The sequence below is a fragment of the Vicia villosa genome, linkage group LG3, assembly GCF_029867415.1.
Source record: "Vicia villosa cultivar HV-30 ecotype Madison, WI linkage group LG3, Vvil1.0, whole genome shotgun sequence".
Taxonomy (NCBI): domain Eukaryota; kingdom Viridiplantae; phylum Streptophyta; class Magnoliopsida; order Fabales; family Fabaceae; genus Vicia; species Vicia villosa.
Window position 1 is genome coordinate 29,998,530 of NC_081182.1, and position 16,436 is coordinate 30,014,965.

The 16,436-nt window shown below is 26.0% G+C and overlaps 1 protein-coding gene across 1 annotated transcript; it reads left to right on the forward strand.

The window, feature by feature from the left end:
• The first annotated feature begins 5,610 nt into the window (after positions 1-5,610).
• LOC131655297 (putative cyclin-A3-1) lies at positions 5,611-7,771 on the forward strand. Its single transcript, XM_058925188.1, has 8 exons — positions 5,611-5,979; positions 6,067-6,299; positions 6,406-6,481; positions 6,583-6,659; positions 6,757-6,790; positions 6,881-7,030; positions 7,123-7,257; positions 7,345-7,771. The coding sequence occupies exons 1-8, from the start codon at positions 5,671-5,673 to the stop codon at positions 7,414-7,416; spliced, it is 1,086 nt and encodes a 361-aa protein (XP_058781171.1). The 5' UTR covers positions 5,611-5,670; the 3' UTR covers positions 7,417-7,771.
• Positions 7,772-16,436: the final 8,665 nt, after the last annotated feature.

The window sequence follows — 16,436 nt, forward strand, 5'->3', positions numbered from 1 at the left end:
TTTGATATTCTGACTTGATTCTATTGACCTTTAAATCTGCGCCACATTGGATTACATAATATTCATAGACTATTCTGTATCTGTTGAGAATTAAACTAAATCTTTATTCCAGTTCTGCAGGCACGATGTCATGAGTTGATGTCATGACATTCCATATAACATCTTGCGTGTACCTGTTTTGTTCTTTTAACTTTGCAAGATCTATACACACTTAGAATATATATAAATGTGGGTTAAATGACCTTTTTAAAAAGGAATTTTTTTATTTTATTTAATTTTTATGATAATGGATAATAAGTTATTATTTTTTTCTTTATTTAATTAATGACATTTTTTAATAGGAAATTATTTTTCTTTATTAAATTTTTATAATAATGGAAAGTTACAATATATATATATATATATATATACTAGTCGTCTACCCGTGCGATGCACGGATAAATTTTATTGATTTACTACTAATAAACACATATTTAAAAAATATTTAAATATTTTTGTTCTTCTTTTTGAAAAAGAATATTAAAAATTTAATTTTTTTTTCATAATATAATAATATATACAGTTAATATAATTTAAAAAAATTAAAATTAAAATATAATAAAATTTGCAAAGTGTAGTAATTTACACGAAAATTATATAGTAATAGTAATATATATTTTTCAAATCATTTTATTTTGTTTACATAAATAATATAATCCAAAATTAAAGATAAATTAAAAGCAAACAAATCATGGAAACAAAAAAGAATATTATGAGAAGAAAACTTAAATAAGGGAGAGAAACATACCACAAAAGAATTAAAATTTAAGTAATATAATAAATTAATAAAATTTATTAATTAAATAATACAATTAAAAAAAACTAAATTAATTTTATTTGAAGGGCCAATAGTGTTTTCAGTAACATCAATAAGTAGTGGTTGATGTAGAAAAATGAGTAAAATAAAATAAGATTGTGGTGTTGATAATAGTGGGGAAAAGAGAAAGAGAGAAAAGGTGAAAGAATGATTAAATCGAAATAACAGTATAATAATATAAGTGTAAATTAATTGTTTTATTTGACTATCTAATGAAAACCTTAGATAAAATTAATAAATGTTAAATTTTCATTTGAAAAAGAAAAAAGTATTTACATAATTAGACGGACATAATTAAATTTACATATTTAAAGTCAAACAAAATACATCAACTTATAATTACTCCATTTGAAGTTGAGAGAGAAATATTTATTAAGTTCTTAAAAGAAAATCAATATTATCAATTGAAATCTACACCTCTGGAAAAATAATCAAGAATTAACAAAATTCAATAAAACTAAAATAACACAATATATTATAATATAAACTAATAAAATAAATTAAAAATAAATACTATAACATTCATCTTAAAACAAAAAAGAACGTGCTAATAACCAATTACATACATGATACATTTAAAGGTAAAATAGAAAGAAAAATAAACTACACCAAAAGAGAGATTTTACTCACTATAGATTATAGATAATTTTAGTACAAATAGTAGTTATTCAAGTGTAGCCTACTATAATTTCTATAACATACATTCCAAGACCTCATTTTTTCTTCAATTGCGAAATATGGTCCAACTGTCTCCTCATATTCACTAACCTGTAGACATTAATGAAGCATAACAATAGTTAAATAACCATGCCATTCATTTGGAGAAGAGTAAAACAGAAAAAAATCAAGTTAATAAAAAATAATAATGACAAATATGAGTTAAAAGGGAGTGCACTGACAGTGTAAAATAAGTTTACACTATCATCCAATAGAAAATTATAAATGTGTCATGTAATTAAGTTTTTTTTTAAATAAAAAAATGATTTAATTGGATACATGGGTGGTGATTGGTTGACAATGTAAAAATATTTTACACCGTCAGTGCATCACCACTTTTCTCGACAAATATTATGTATTGGTTCATAAACTATTGTAAACCCTGTAAAATTTGAAGATAGGGCTTTTATGGAAAGTATCCATATATATACACGGAGTTTATGCTGAAATGCACTACTTGTGGTGGCAGATTTTGTGGTAGTTTTAATTGTTCGTGGGGCATTTACATATAGAATTTAAATTAAAAAATAAATAAACACAAAAAATGAAAAAAAAATCACGTTGTAAGACTAATAAAAAGTTGATGTTAGTGGAGTAAAGAGAAGTTATCTTTGTTAATTATATTGTACGTGGGGCACTTACATACAAAATTTAAATTAAAAAAATAAATAAACACAAAAAATTAAAATTTACTGCTCCTTTATTATTATTAATATTATTTATTTGACTTAATATTTATAATTTAGTATGATTAAATTAGTGATAAATAAAAAAAAGGTAGTTAAATTACCTTCATATTGCAAGATAGTGGAGAGAAATAGCTATTTTTAATTATTTTATTCTTCATATTGCAAGATAGTGGAGAGAAATAACTATTTTTAATTATTTTATTTAGACTATGTTTTAAAATTATTTTATTTTAATTAACTGTAATTGGTGGAAAATTTGGGGGGAAAGTTTTGGAGGGAAGAAGTTGTAGGATTATAATTTAGTATGATGATATGATATATATATATATATATATATATATATATATATATATATATATATATATATATATATATATATATATATATATATATATATATATATATATATATTTTGTAAATATAACTTAAAATTGCATGTTCATTTTTTAATTTTAATTTTTCTAATAATCTAAGATTATTATAGTATTATTTTATAATAATGGAATATTCATTTTTTACTTTTAATTTTTCTAATATTAAATTTTTATAATAATGGAATATTATTATAATATTATTTTAATTTTTCTAATAATGGAAGATTCATTTTTTAATTTTAATTTTTCTAATATTAAATTTTTATAATAATGGAAGATTATTATAATATTATTTTTTCTTTATTTAATTTTTATACTAATGGAAAGTTGTTCATTTCTTATTTAGTTATGATTTAATTATTAAAACTTTTTATTACAAATGATGTAAAATTAAATATAATTTTAATTAATTAATTAAATTGAAATAGATTGATGACTAATCTCGTTGATTCATTGTTAATAGAAAATAATAAATTGTTACGAGAATAAGATTTTGTTACTTTATTATTTTTTTTATAAATCAATTAAATAATAGTCTATCGAAAAGAATAAGATTTTTTATAGAGTTAGTGGGATGTAGAAAAAATGGTTTGGTGGTCGATAATAGTGCGGAGAAGTTATAATAGTGAAGATAATTTTACGGTAGAAAAAAGATTAAAATCAAATAACATATAAATAGAAGGAAAATTACAAAAATATTCTCATTTTTATAAGATATGAAATAAGGAGAAGAATATTTTAATCATCTTACGAAAAAATTAAATGTCATTAATTGAATCAATTACTTCAACAATATTTTTTTTCTATAGAAAAAATATAATTAATATTAAATAATTCTATAAATATTATAAATTATAAATTATTGTTTAAAATATCATATATATATATATATATATATATATATATATATATATATATATATATATATATATATATATATATATATATATATATATATATATAACATATCAAGTGAGAGCATTTTATAATCAGAGATGAGAGGAATAAATATCAGCCATTGAATTTAACGAGAGAGATAAATTAATAGTCACATTAATGTATTAATCTTCTCTCTTGACGAATTCAATAGTTGATATTTATTGCTCTCATCTCTTATTTTAAAATGCTCTCAATATATATATATATATATATATATATATATATATATATATATATATATATATATATATATATATATATATATATATATATATATATATATATATATATATATATATATATATATATATATATATATATATATATATATATATATATATATATATATATATATATATATATATATATATATATATATATATATATTAAAATTGCATGTTATAACTTACAAGATCGTGTAAAAAAAAACACAAAAACTTAACTTAGACTAGAGAAAAAATATTTGTTATTTCTTATCTTTTTGAAATTTTTACTAAACAAAAATTGTTTTTCTCTTCAAGTATAAAAATAAATAGGCTTAACTGTAATATGTGATACATGTGTTATTTTTTATAATTCATATATGATCACCGAAATAAAGTTCATTTTACCAGTTCTATGAATTTTATAATAATAAATACTTCTCTACTATCAAGCTATTAAAAAAGAAGTCCACCAATCTACCCATATTATCCTTTTTGTTTCAACAATTTACAAGGCAAAAAAGGACTAAATTGTCTTTTCATAATCCAACCATTTTATTCAACTTCCAAACAAACCAAAATGCAACACATGTCCCCAATCTTTTACTTTTTCAAATTATCATTTTCCTTTTCTCTCTACAATATTTTCACTTTCATTTTAATTTTTTCTCTAAATTTTCTCTTTTCTTTTTTATTTTTTAAAAACATAAATAAATTAATAAACTGAATTAACATAATTATTTCAAAAATATTATTTCAAATGTCAAAATTTTTATTTTTCTCAATAAAATATCTACATGTTTATTTAAATAAAATCTATATCATAATAAATAAATTTGTAACGGACACGATTAGTTAAATTCACGCAATTTTTTTTTTATAAATATTACTTTCAATATGCATTTGAGTATAAAACCACCATACAAAATTATTCTAACATATGCAAATGCATGAATATCATTATTCTTTATACAATTATATTTATTATTTAATATTATAATTATTTAAATAAATTATATATATAATATCAAATAAATGTACCCGTGCGGCAGCACGGGTAATTTACTAGTTATAAATTAAATCAATTACATTAACTTCAACACAAATAAGTCTTTCTTATAAAAATAATAAACTTTTTAGGTAAAACAATTTTATTTTTCTTATTTATATCTTTATTACACTTGAAAATAAAATTGTGTGTACCACATCAGTACTCGTGCAAATGTACTGGTAACACACTAATACCGTGTGAACGCACGTGTAACTATATAATGTGTATAAACGCATGTGTAACCATACTAAAATCCGTGTGAATGTATGAGTTTAATTTATGAAAAATTAAAATATATATTATTGATGTAAAATAATTTTATTTTTCTTTTCAAAGCATGCCTTTTTCTAAAAATAATAAATTAGAATCAATATAAAAAAATTTCCTAAAAAAAAAGATATAAATCTTTTTTTGGAATCAAAAGGGGAAAAGTCATTTATAAATTAAAGTGTAATTAATAAAAAAAATTAGATCTAATTTATAAATTTTTTAAACAAAATAAAAAATTTATAGTCAGATTCTTAAAAAAAAAATTATAATCAATAAAGCATACACAATTACACATCATATTTTAAAAAGAAACAAATAATAAAATATTTGAGTTAGGCCCGCGCATAGAGCCAAACCAAATCTTTTGAACTTTTTGCGGTTTAATTATTTTCAATTAATATGCGCGCGCCATATTCGAAAAGAGTAAAAAACGAAACCCAAACTCCGCCAAATTTCGAATATAAAATAATATAAAATAGAAGGGCTCAATCAAATTCTAGTCATCCAAAAACCCTCATTTTCATCTCTTTCAGATTGTGTTTCAGAGCAACAGTAAACTATACCCAGAGAGATGGAGAATGGTGGCTCAAAGAAAAGAACAATCACCAATGAATCACCCATTGCTCTTGTTCCCAAAAGGCAGAGGGTTGTTTTGGAACAATTTCCAGATCTCAACTTTCCTGATTACCAGTCTATACAGAACCCCCAATGTACGGAAAACCCTAACCTCACCAAATCAGAATCAACATCAATCCTTTCTTTACTTCCCATTTCCAATATGGATAACCCAGTTTGTAACAAAAGCAATGCCAAACGTGAGAATCAACCGATTATTGAACCTTATGTATCTGATATCTCTGATTATCTTCGCGCAATGGAGGTAATCTAATCTCCAATTAATCAAATCTTTGTGTGATTTCATTGACAATTTCTAGGTGTTTAAAATTTTGCCTTGCTTGTTTCTCAGATCCAGGAAAAAAGAAGACCGGATGTTGATTACATGGATAATGTTCAGAGAAGCATTACTACAAACATGAGGGGGACATTGGTTGATTGGTTAGTTGAAGTTGCTGATGAATACAAGCTTCTTCAAGAAACCCTTCATCTAGCTGTTTCCTACATTGACAGATTCCTATCTATTGAATCTGTTGATAGATCCAAGCTTCAGTTGCTTGGTGTTTCTGCTTTGCTCATTGCATCGTAAGATTCAACAATTTTTCCTTTTGATTTTATTTATTTATTTTAAATTATCAATGTTGTGTCTGTTTGCTTAAGCATTAAAATTTCATCAATTTTAAATCTACAGAAAGTATGAAGAAATCACTCCACCAAAAGCGGTAGATTTCTGTGAAATTACTGATAACACCTATGAACTGCATGAGGTAAATATCATAATCATACTCATTTCTCTACTCTTGTATCAAATTTTCTATATTTTTGTTCTTTGTTGCTTTGTTTCTCATATTTATTGTTGTTAATGTAGGTTTTAGAGATGGAAACTCACATACTCAAGTCCCTAAAGTTTGAAATGGGAAACCCTAATGTCACCACATTTTTAAAGTAAGGATCTTTTTTCAAACTGGATTTCTAAACCTTGTTGGAATGAGGTTACTAATACTAATTATATTTATTTGCAATTTGATTTGATTCACTTCAGGAGGTTTGTTGTGATTGCATCTGAGAATCGAAAGGTAAGTTGAAATGTTGTTTTATTACTAGTTGACAATGTTAAATGCTTTCAAAGTGATACTAATTATTGTTTGTTTTGGTTTTAATTGCAGACTTCAAATTTGCAGTTTGAATGTTTGTGCAACTATCTTGCTGATTTAAGCTTGCTTGACTATGAGTGTATAAAATTCTTGCCTTCTGTTGTGGCTGCCTCTGTTATATTTCTTGCCAAATTTATCATCCGGCCTAGAGTACATCCTTGGGTAAATATTTGATGTTATGGACTATAATTAATCTATTTGATTGTCTAAAAGGGTAGTATTTCAATGTGCTTAATGTTTTGTATCTATTGCAGACTTTGTCCCTCTATGAATCCGTGGGTTATGGATCCTATGATTTGGAAGAATGTGTTATCATTCTACATAATTTGTATTTGTCAAGAAGGGCAGCATCCTTGAAAGCGGTTCGCGACAAATACAAGCAGAACAAGGTGATTCTTTTGACTTTTAATATATCTTTTCCGTAGTTAATTCATATCATTGCAAGGAGATTGATTTGAAATCATTATTTGTAACAGTTCAAACGTGTATCAAACTTGCCTTCCCAGCCAGAGTTGCGAGAACATTACTTTGAAGAAGTTCATGGCTGATAACTATAAAGGACATTTTGAGGCGTCCTAATATGATCTGAATTAGTTTCTTCAGCACAAATGGTGATAATTTCAAATTCTGGTGTTATGTGGCTTTAAGGGGATCGGTTTCTTCTAAAGAAGTGGTTGATAATTTCAAATGTTACATGACTTTTGACAACCAATCATTTACTGATTGTAACATCTGCCTAATTTCATTAGTCAACTTATCAATTACCACTGATGGTCACATCTGCCAGATTTTGACAATCCTTGCTAACTCCTTGCTAAAGGCTCAACTTTGTGTTCAAGTTGTCAGATGAAGCCTATTCTCCTTTGATCTTTCCTAAGATAAACTAATTCATATGTTTGGTCACTTGCTGAATACTTTATACTATATTGGTTGTTGTTGGTAAATAAAAGCATAGAGTTGTTTGTTGTTTATGATTTGTATGGTCAATAAAGTTGCAAAAGTGTAAACAATATAAGTGGCTTATATGTGATACTACATGATTATTATTTTTGCAATGAAGAATACAAGACTCTTCCTTTATAGAATTAATATCCGTCTCTAGCTTAATTCAATAATTTATACCCTTTCTGTTGTCACCTTCCACACCTCTATTTGATTATTCTTTCTCTCTTCAATGTCTCTTAAGTTTTTAGCAATCTTATTCCTTCTTTCATCTATTTTCTTTTTTATGAGATAATGGGGGAAAACAGAGTAAAGTGTGATGCAGCACCAATATTGCTCTTGACAGCATTTGAGACAATGGATGGTAGTTATTCTGTTCCATCAACATCAATGTAAAATGCAGTCATCAGCCAGTAATTCATTCCTTTAGTAACTGTAGTTATATAATACTAGCGGGATACCCGTGCGTCCGCACGGGTACTGGTGTGGACCGTAGAATTGTCACTAGTTCGTCATGAAAATTTAAACAAATTAAAAAATATTATTAGAAAAAATAAAAAATGGACTACAAAATAATTGTATAAATTTTTAAAATAATTGAGAGTATCAAATTCAGTGGGAGAAATCACCCTTGATGCAGGCTCATCACTTGAAGTTTCATCATCCAATTACTCATCATAATCTGATTCTAACATAGGCTCATCACTTGAAGTTTCATCATCCAATTACTCAATTCTAACATAAATTTGGAGGTCTAAGACAAAATTTAAAATAAAAATTTTCAAAAATAAAATATATATTAATAAAATTTGTATTAATTTTTTATTTTAAAATAAAAGAACGCATTAATAAATTTTTTAAATTATTGTGTTCTAATTAAATCTCTAAATAATATAAAATTAATAAGTAATCTTTTAAGTATATTTTTTTTTTTTTTTTTTTTGGAAATGAAAATACTTTATTTCAAACCAAAAACAGTGAAATACAAGGCGATCAAAAGATCCCGCCAAACAAGATCTCCCTATGGCATCATTAACTTAGCAACATAATGCCTCAGTTTATGATTCTGCCAGCTCCTATAAACAATGTGATCAATAATTTTTGGTCCTATGCTACCATTATCACTCGCCTTAGATCGTCCAAAACAACACCTATTTCGGAACAACCAGGTTTCATACATTGTTTCAGTGAACGCGCACTTTAGAATTGATGCTTTACTACCTTTCCCTTTGCTCTTCAACATAACCCACTTGATTTCCTCATCCCACCTAAGTGGGGTATGAACCAGCTGCATCCAAGAGAGAATAAACATCCAGATCTCACGAGTGATTCTGCATTCAAACATTAGGTGATTCAGAGTTTCTATTTCACTACAGAACGTGCATTGGTTACTATCGAGGAGGCCAAAACGATGAAGACGTTCTTTGCATGGGAGTCTATTGTTACACGCAATCCACAAGATAAATTGCGCTTTAGGTCTAGCAAGGTTTTTGTAGACTAAGCTTTGCCATTGAACCACGGGAAGGTCTTGCAACAGGTCATGGTAGGCAGTTTTGGTGCTGAATTTAGGCTGCAGCATCATAACGTTCCAGCAGGGAAGGTCTATAGCAGATTGCCTTTGGTTCAGGATTGACTTTAGGATCCAAGAGCATGAAGCTTTGACAGGCACAGTCATGATGGTCCAATTCTTGATATAATAGCAGTGTATCCACTTTATCCACAAACTATCTGATTTTCCACTTAGATTCCAAAGCATTTTCAACAAGCTCACTTTCCTCCAAATCTTTAAGTCAATAATGTTCAGCCCTCCAACTTTTCTCGGGTTACACGTTTGCCCCCAAGATACCGGAGATTTTCTGGTTAACTTGTCACTACCAGACCAAAGAAAAGATCTACAAACAGCTTCAGCAGATTGGATCACTTTCATGGGCCAACGATATTTATTTTATTTTATTAATTTATTCCCTTAATTAATATTAAAAAATTATCATGTTATTTTTTATCATCTTAATTGTGTGAATTAAATATAATAATTTTATGTACTGTGCTACATTTTAAAAATAATTACTTGTTATATTTATATGTTTTAAATATTATATTAAAAATAGAGTTTTATTTTTGAAATTTAATTTAAAATTATTTATTAAAAATATTTATTTTTATTGGTGTGAAATCGATCTTAGTGAATTTTTTATAGCCAAATGAAAATATATAAAATATTAAAATAAAAATTACACATAATTTTCTTAAATAAAAAATATAATATAACTATATATATTTAATATTAATTTTATATACTAAAAAAAATTATAAAATTTTGAAATAAATAATTAATTATAAAGTAAAAATTGAAAAATGAGACTAAATAAAATGAGTGCAGTGAGAGATGAATAAATTTGATACCGCTTTTATAATTAAAAGTTAGTATAGAATTTAATGTTAGTATAGACGAAATATTAATGAAGGGATAAAGTTGAATAATTTAATTAATATTACATTAAGAAACAAAACATCCTTAATGCTTTTAAGAAGGAGGGAGTATTGTATTAGAATAAAAAAAAAATATTGCACTAGGAGTTGAACTGCAAACTTTTAAAACATAAAATAAAAGCAGGTTACCGCTAGACTACCCACATATCAACTAGAACTATTAACAAACTTGTGCATACGCTCGGGTTCTGGTTTAGTACACGCATTTGTTTACATAATATAATTATTTTAAATCTAAAAAAATTTGAATCAAAATTTTTGAATTATAAATACTATTTTTCGTATATAAAAATATTTAAATCAATAATAGATTTTTTCTCGTATACAAATATTATTTATGTTTAGGTATCATTTAAAAAAATATCTAGATCAATAGTAAATTTTTATTTAGAAAAATATTTAAATTAATAATAGATTTTTTTTCCGTATACAATTTTTGAATCAAAATTTTTTGAATCACAAATACTATTTTTCATATATAAAAATATTTAGATCATTAATAGATTTTTCCCATATGCAAATATTATTTATGTTTAGGTATCATTTACAAAAATATCTGAATCAATTGTAAATTTTCGTATATAAAAATATTTAGATCAATAATATTTTTTTTCCCGTATACCTTTTTTGAATAAAATTTTTTTGGATCATAAATACTATTTTTCATATATAAAAATATTTAAATCATTAATAGATTTTTCCCATATAAAAATATTATTTATGTTTAGGTATCGGTTACATAAAAATATTTAGATCAATAATAGTTTTTTTTCCCATATACCTTTTTTGAATAAAATTTTTTTGATCATAAATATCATTTTTCGTATATAAAAATATTTAAATCAATAATAATTTTTTTCCCGTATATAAATATTATTTTTGTTTAGGTATATATCATTTTCAAAAATATTTAAATCAATAGAATTTGACTATAAATAAATAAATAATTATTCCTATTTACATCAATAACATATATTTGTGAAATGACATCAATAATAAATAATTATTCTAATATTTAGTTGTGCAAATATTATTTTAATTGTATAAACTTCATTAATGACATATATTAATATAATAATATTTTGAATCATATAAATTAAATTTAATGATAATTAACACACATTTTTGTATTTTAACCAATAAGACGCCTTTTCAAGTATATTTTTAGACTCATTTTAATTGAAATAATTTTTTTAAACTAAAATTATTATAATTTTCTTAAAAAATATTGTATCTTAAAATAAAAATTATATCAAATTATATTTCCTCATTATTAATATTCAATTACAAAAGTTAAAATTAAATACTATTTTAAATGTAAATTAACAATCATTTAAAATGATCATAATAATTTTTTTATTAAAAAATAATTTATTGGAATTTTTTGATTAATAATTTATTAGAAATAATAAAGTAATAAAAAGTGAAAAGTGAAAAGGTGAAAAGTGAAAGTGAAAAGAGAGTTAAATAGTGAGTTGGAAAAAATCAACAAAAGACATTTTTTGCCCCTAAATTATTAATTTACACTAAGATAATAAAATGGTATTTTTGTGATTTCTAGAACAACTACTTTTCTTATATTATAGATTTGTGAAATAACATCAATAATAAATAATTATTCTAATATTTAGTTGTGCAAATATTATTTTAATTGTATAAACTTCATTAATGACATATATTAACATAATAATATTTTGAATCATATAAATTAAATTTAATGATAAGTAACACACATTTTTTGTATTTTATCTAATAACACGCCTTTTCAAGTATATTTTTAGATTCATTTTAATTGAAATAATTTTTTTAAACTAAAATTATTATAATTTTCTTAAAAAATATTGTATCTTAAAATAAAAATTATTTCAAATTATATTTCCTCATTATTAATATTCAATTACAAAAGTTAATTTTTTAAAAATTAAATACTATTTTAAATGTAAATTAACAATCATTTAAAATGATCATAATAATTTTTTTATTAAAAAATAATTTATTGGAATTTTTTGATTAATAATATATTAGAAATAATTAAGTAATAAAAAGTGAAAAGTGAAAATGAAAAGTGAAAAAGTGAAAAAGTGAAAAGAGAGTTGAATAGGGAGTTGGAAAAAATCAACAAAAGACATTTTTTGCCCCTAAATTATTAATTTAGACTAAGATAATAAAATGATATTTTTGTGATTTCTAGAACAACTACTTTTCTTATATTATAGATTTATGTTTTTGTTTAAATATAATTAATTATCAATTGAGTTGGAGGCCTCTATATAGGCTAAAAAAGTGAGGCCCAAGGTAGAGGCCTTACTTGTCTTGCCCTTGGGCCAGGCCTGTGCTCAAAAATTGATTGCTGGCAAGTCACCATTTTAACAACACCAGATGAGTCATTTTTTGTTAGGAACGAAACGTTAACTATCTCATCTAACTACATGAATGCTAAGCGTAGAACAACACTCATTATTAATGAACCAAAGAAAATAGGCGGAGCTAAGAGTTGGGAATTTTTATGTGATCTCCACCAAAAGTAGATATTCTTAAGAGAATTGTGCCAACAAAGCTTAGAAGCAGGGCCAACTTAATTAAAAAGAAATTACAAAAACATAAAATGTAACATTAATAAGATAAATATCATCTATGAAATAACTCTAGATAATAATACTAAAACAAACAGAACTCTTTAAGACTTACCACAAACTTAAGGAATCTTTAGATGTATATTATATGACTTAAATTCAAGAAACATATAAGTTCAGTTAATTCCACCATCAATAATCAGCATACATTCAAATGCTACATCCATGTTGTTCTGGGTAAGTATGATAAGGAAAAATAAGCATCTTCATAACCCAAAAAAATAAAATAATAACAAACACTTAAACATGTCTACAAGAAAACTTTCACTTCTATGTAAATCATGCTGGCTTTCATCTGGGAGTTGCGATTTAAGCTTGTAGAACTTCTCAATCTGGTGACAATCTCTGATAAAATCCTTGTCCATAACCCTCACAGCACCATAACAAATTGAAACCAAACTCAGAAACTACTCAATTCAAATATGCATATTCGAATTCCGAAAATTCAATCTTCCATCTTTGCTAAAGATCAATGACAATATATAAGCAAACCAGTATATTTCGAGGCTTCAAATCCCCGAGGCAAACTCCAGAAACAATGTGGATATAAGCCAATCCCCTAAAGATCTGCATGCTCGTCACAAAATTTAATCAAAGAGAATAAAAAAATCAGACAAGTTAATTAATCACCATACAACAATGTTAAGATTGCGAGTAAACTTGCTATTATATAGCTCCAGTCAACTCGACAGATTTTTTTTCCTACACTGTTATTTCTATTGGCTTCTCTCATCCTAGTCTGAAGCATTAGAAGATGTAAATGTAAGTACATTAAGGCAATTCAAAAAGCTAAATAAAGGATTCATTTTCTTGATTAAAAACAATTAATTTTAAGTACTAAGCGAGATACCTCGAGAATTTGATGAAAATGAGAGATATTATCTAGTCCCATTCGAGGAGGGCAGCTGATGTAGAAATATGGTTCAAAGCTGTGAACCATGCAGTAAACATTGTTTTAAATCAGTCATGTTCCGAATTATCACACTTTAACAAATCCCTCCACCCAAAGGAGGAGGCGAGCGATTTATCATTTTGTACAGAATCATAGCACATAATAAAAGACAATCCATACCTTTAAAACATAATCAAGACTTGATAACAAAACCATTTATTCTCAATGAATGTAAGAATAGAATTTAGCAAGATCAATTTATTTGGTATAATAATGTTAGAAAGATCTTGCAGTTCACGATTAGTAGCAGCAGCAACATCTTAAGTATAAAAATTCATAATTCTAAGAACTTTAATAAAATAGATCCCATTATAATTCAATTAGTTTATATGGAAAATGATATGATGATGTCCAAATGGAGTTATATATTTATAGTAAAATCTAAATCTTCAATGAAGAAATCTAGGTTTAAATTAAATTGGCCATATAATTCACACAATATGTCAATATCAACTCAAACACATATACAAACACATTGCAAGAGACCGGACAGTTGAACTAAACTAAAACAACCATTTTCTAGAAAGTAATTCAGCATCCAAAAGTATCATGATCAGAACAAAATCCTACAAAATTTAACACATAATTATTCCCCTGCTTGTGATGTTTTAAAATCAGTATAGCATGCCTTAAGAATTTAGGAAAATTGGAGGAATGAGTCGAACAGATCAGTATCAGACGAACACAAAGCACTCATATACAAATTATAAAGCAACAACTGCTCGTGTCAACGCAACACTAAAGAAACATTGAAAAAATGTGACTAAGGAGAAGCATATTTCTTCTCTCTACCACAGACAAAACAATAGCTTTTGAGAACAGTAAGGCAAACATTTAGTTTTTTTAGCGCTTCTCCAAAAACACAAAGAACAAAAATCTGAAAAATCTCACCAAAGTTCTGGAACCATAACATCATCTGCATATCCTTTAACACATCAGAAATCGAGCAACATCATCACAACCAAATTGCACAACATTCATCATCGTCTTTATCGATCTTCATCATCAATAATATTCTTCGTCATCGTAACTCACAGCAGAACAACAACAAATCGTAACTCTGCAATAACCGAACACAACGATTCACGCCAACCCTCATCATCTCGTCGCAACCTTAATCGGACAACAATAACAGATTCACTTTGACAACATCACGCTCAATCAACTTCGATTCAAATCGTGACTTCATAACAACGCCTTCTTCAATGGGTTTTGAACGAAAAAGACAAGAGTTAAGTGGAGAATCAGAGAGAAGAGATCGAGAGAGTCCGGTTGGAGCAGAGAGAGACCGTCGAAGCTTGAGGGTGGCCTCCGTTTGTATGAGAAAAAGAGGAAGAAGAAATGTGAAGAGAGTGGTATCTTGAGATGAGTGATAAGACAGGTTGAGTGTGAGCATGTGTGATAGGCTTTGGAAGACAGAAAAGTGTTCTCTTGGGGGAAGGGGGAAGGCGCGACTGTTCACCCAAAAAGGTGCTTTGAATTCAAAAAATTTGATTTTTGTTTACATTTAGTTGTACTTGAATTACTAAGACCAAAGTAGTTTACAATTTGTACACAAATCAAAGTAACTATCATTGAGTTTAAACTAAAAGTACAAATTGGCTAGAAAAAGTGAATTTTGGACAAAAAATGTCCCTCAAATGATGAGGTGGAGGGTAAAGACAAAGGGTTATATTAGTGTTTTCGAGAGCCATTAATTTTCTTATATTATAGATTAGTCTATTTAATTCACATAAAGCTAGTACTATAAACACTATCAATTTACATAAATGGAATATTACTTATAGATGTTGATGTTGAATGAGATTGCTTGATAAGTAAATAACACTAATATTGTCACAATATAGAAGAGTGACATTCATGACAGGACATTGAAGTTAAGAGTAAATTTTAAAGCTAACAAGTTTTAAAAACAACAATAGCAACACTATAATACTATGCGTTTGCACTAGAACGAATAAGAGTTGGTTGTTTTTTAGTATACCATAAAACTAAATTATCTCCAAGATGAGCAAAATGAAAAAATGTGGACCTACAGGCAATGTTTTAAAAATCGGACCAAACATTAAACTGGTGAGGGTATTGAGTCACTGATTTATTGATCGAACCACTGAGTCACTGGTCGAACCGGCTGATTCAGTCTCTGCAAAATATAACTAGCACTTAAATTTTTTGAAAATATCGTATTAGGCTTAAATGCATTTTTAGTCCCCCTATTTTAATATTTTTTAACTTTTAATCCATCTATTTTAAAACTCACTATTCTGGTCCCTAAACTTTACCCATTTGAAATTTTGTTTGTCCCCTTCCACTTTTGCTTACATGTCATTGATGATTAGGATAAAAAAAATTATTTTTAATGATGTGTTAATGCTGATTGGGATAATTTATTATTAAATTTTTTAAAAATTATTTTAATGAATAATTTAATACTTTTTTAGGCTTAAATAGTCCATTGGTCCCAATAGGGTCAAATTATAACATTTTCAAAAATGTGGGTAATGGGTTTCGAACCCATTCCCTATAAATCATTCCTTTCATTCATTTCCAC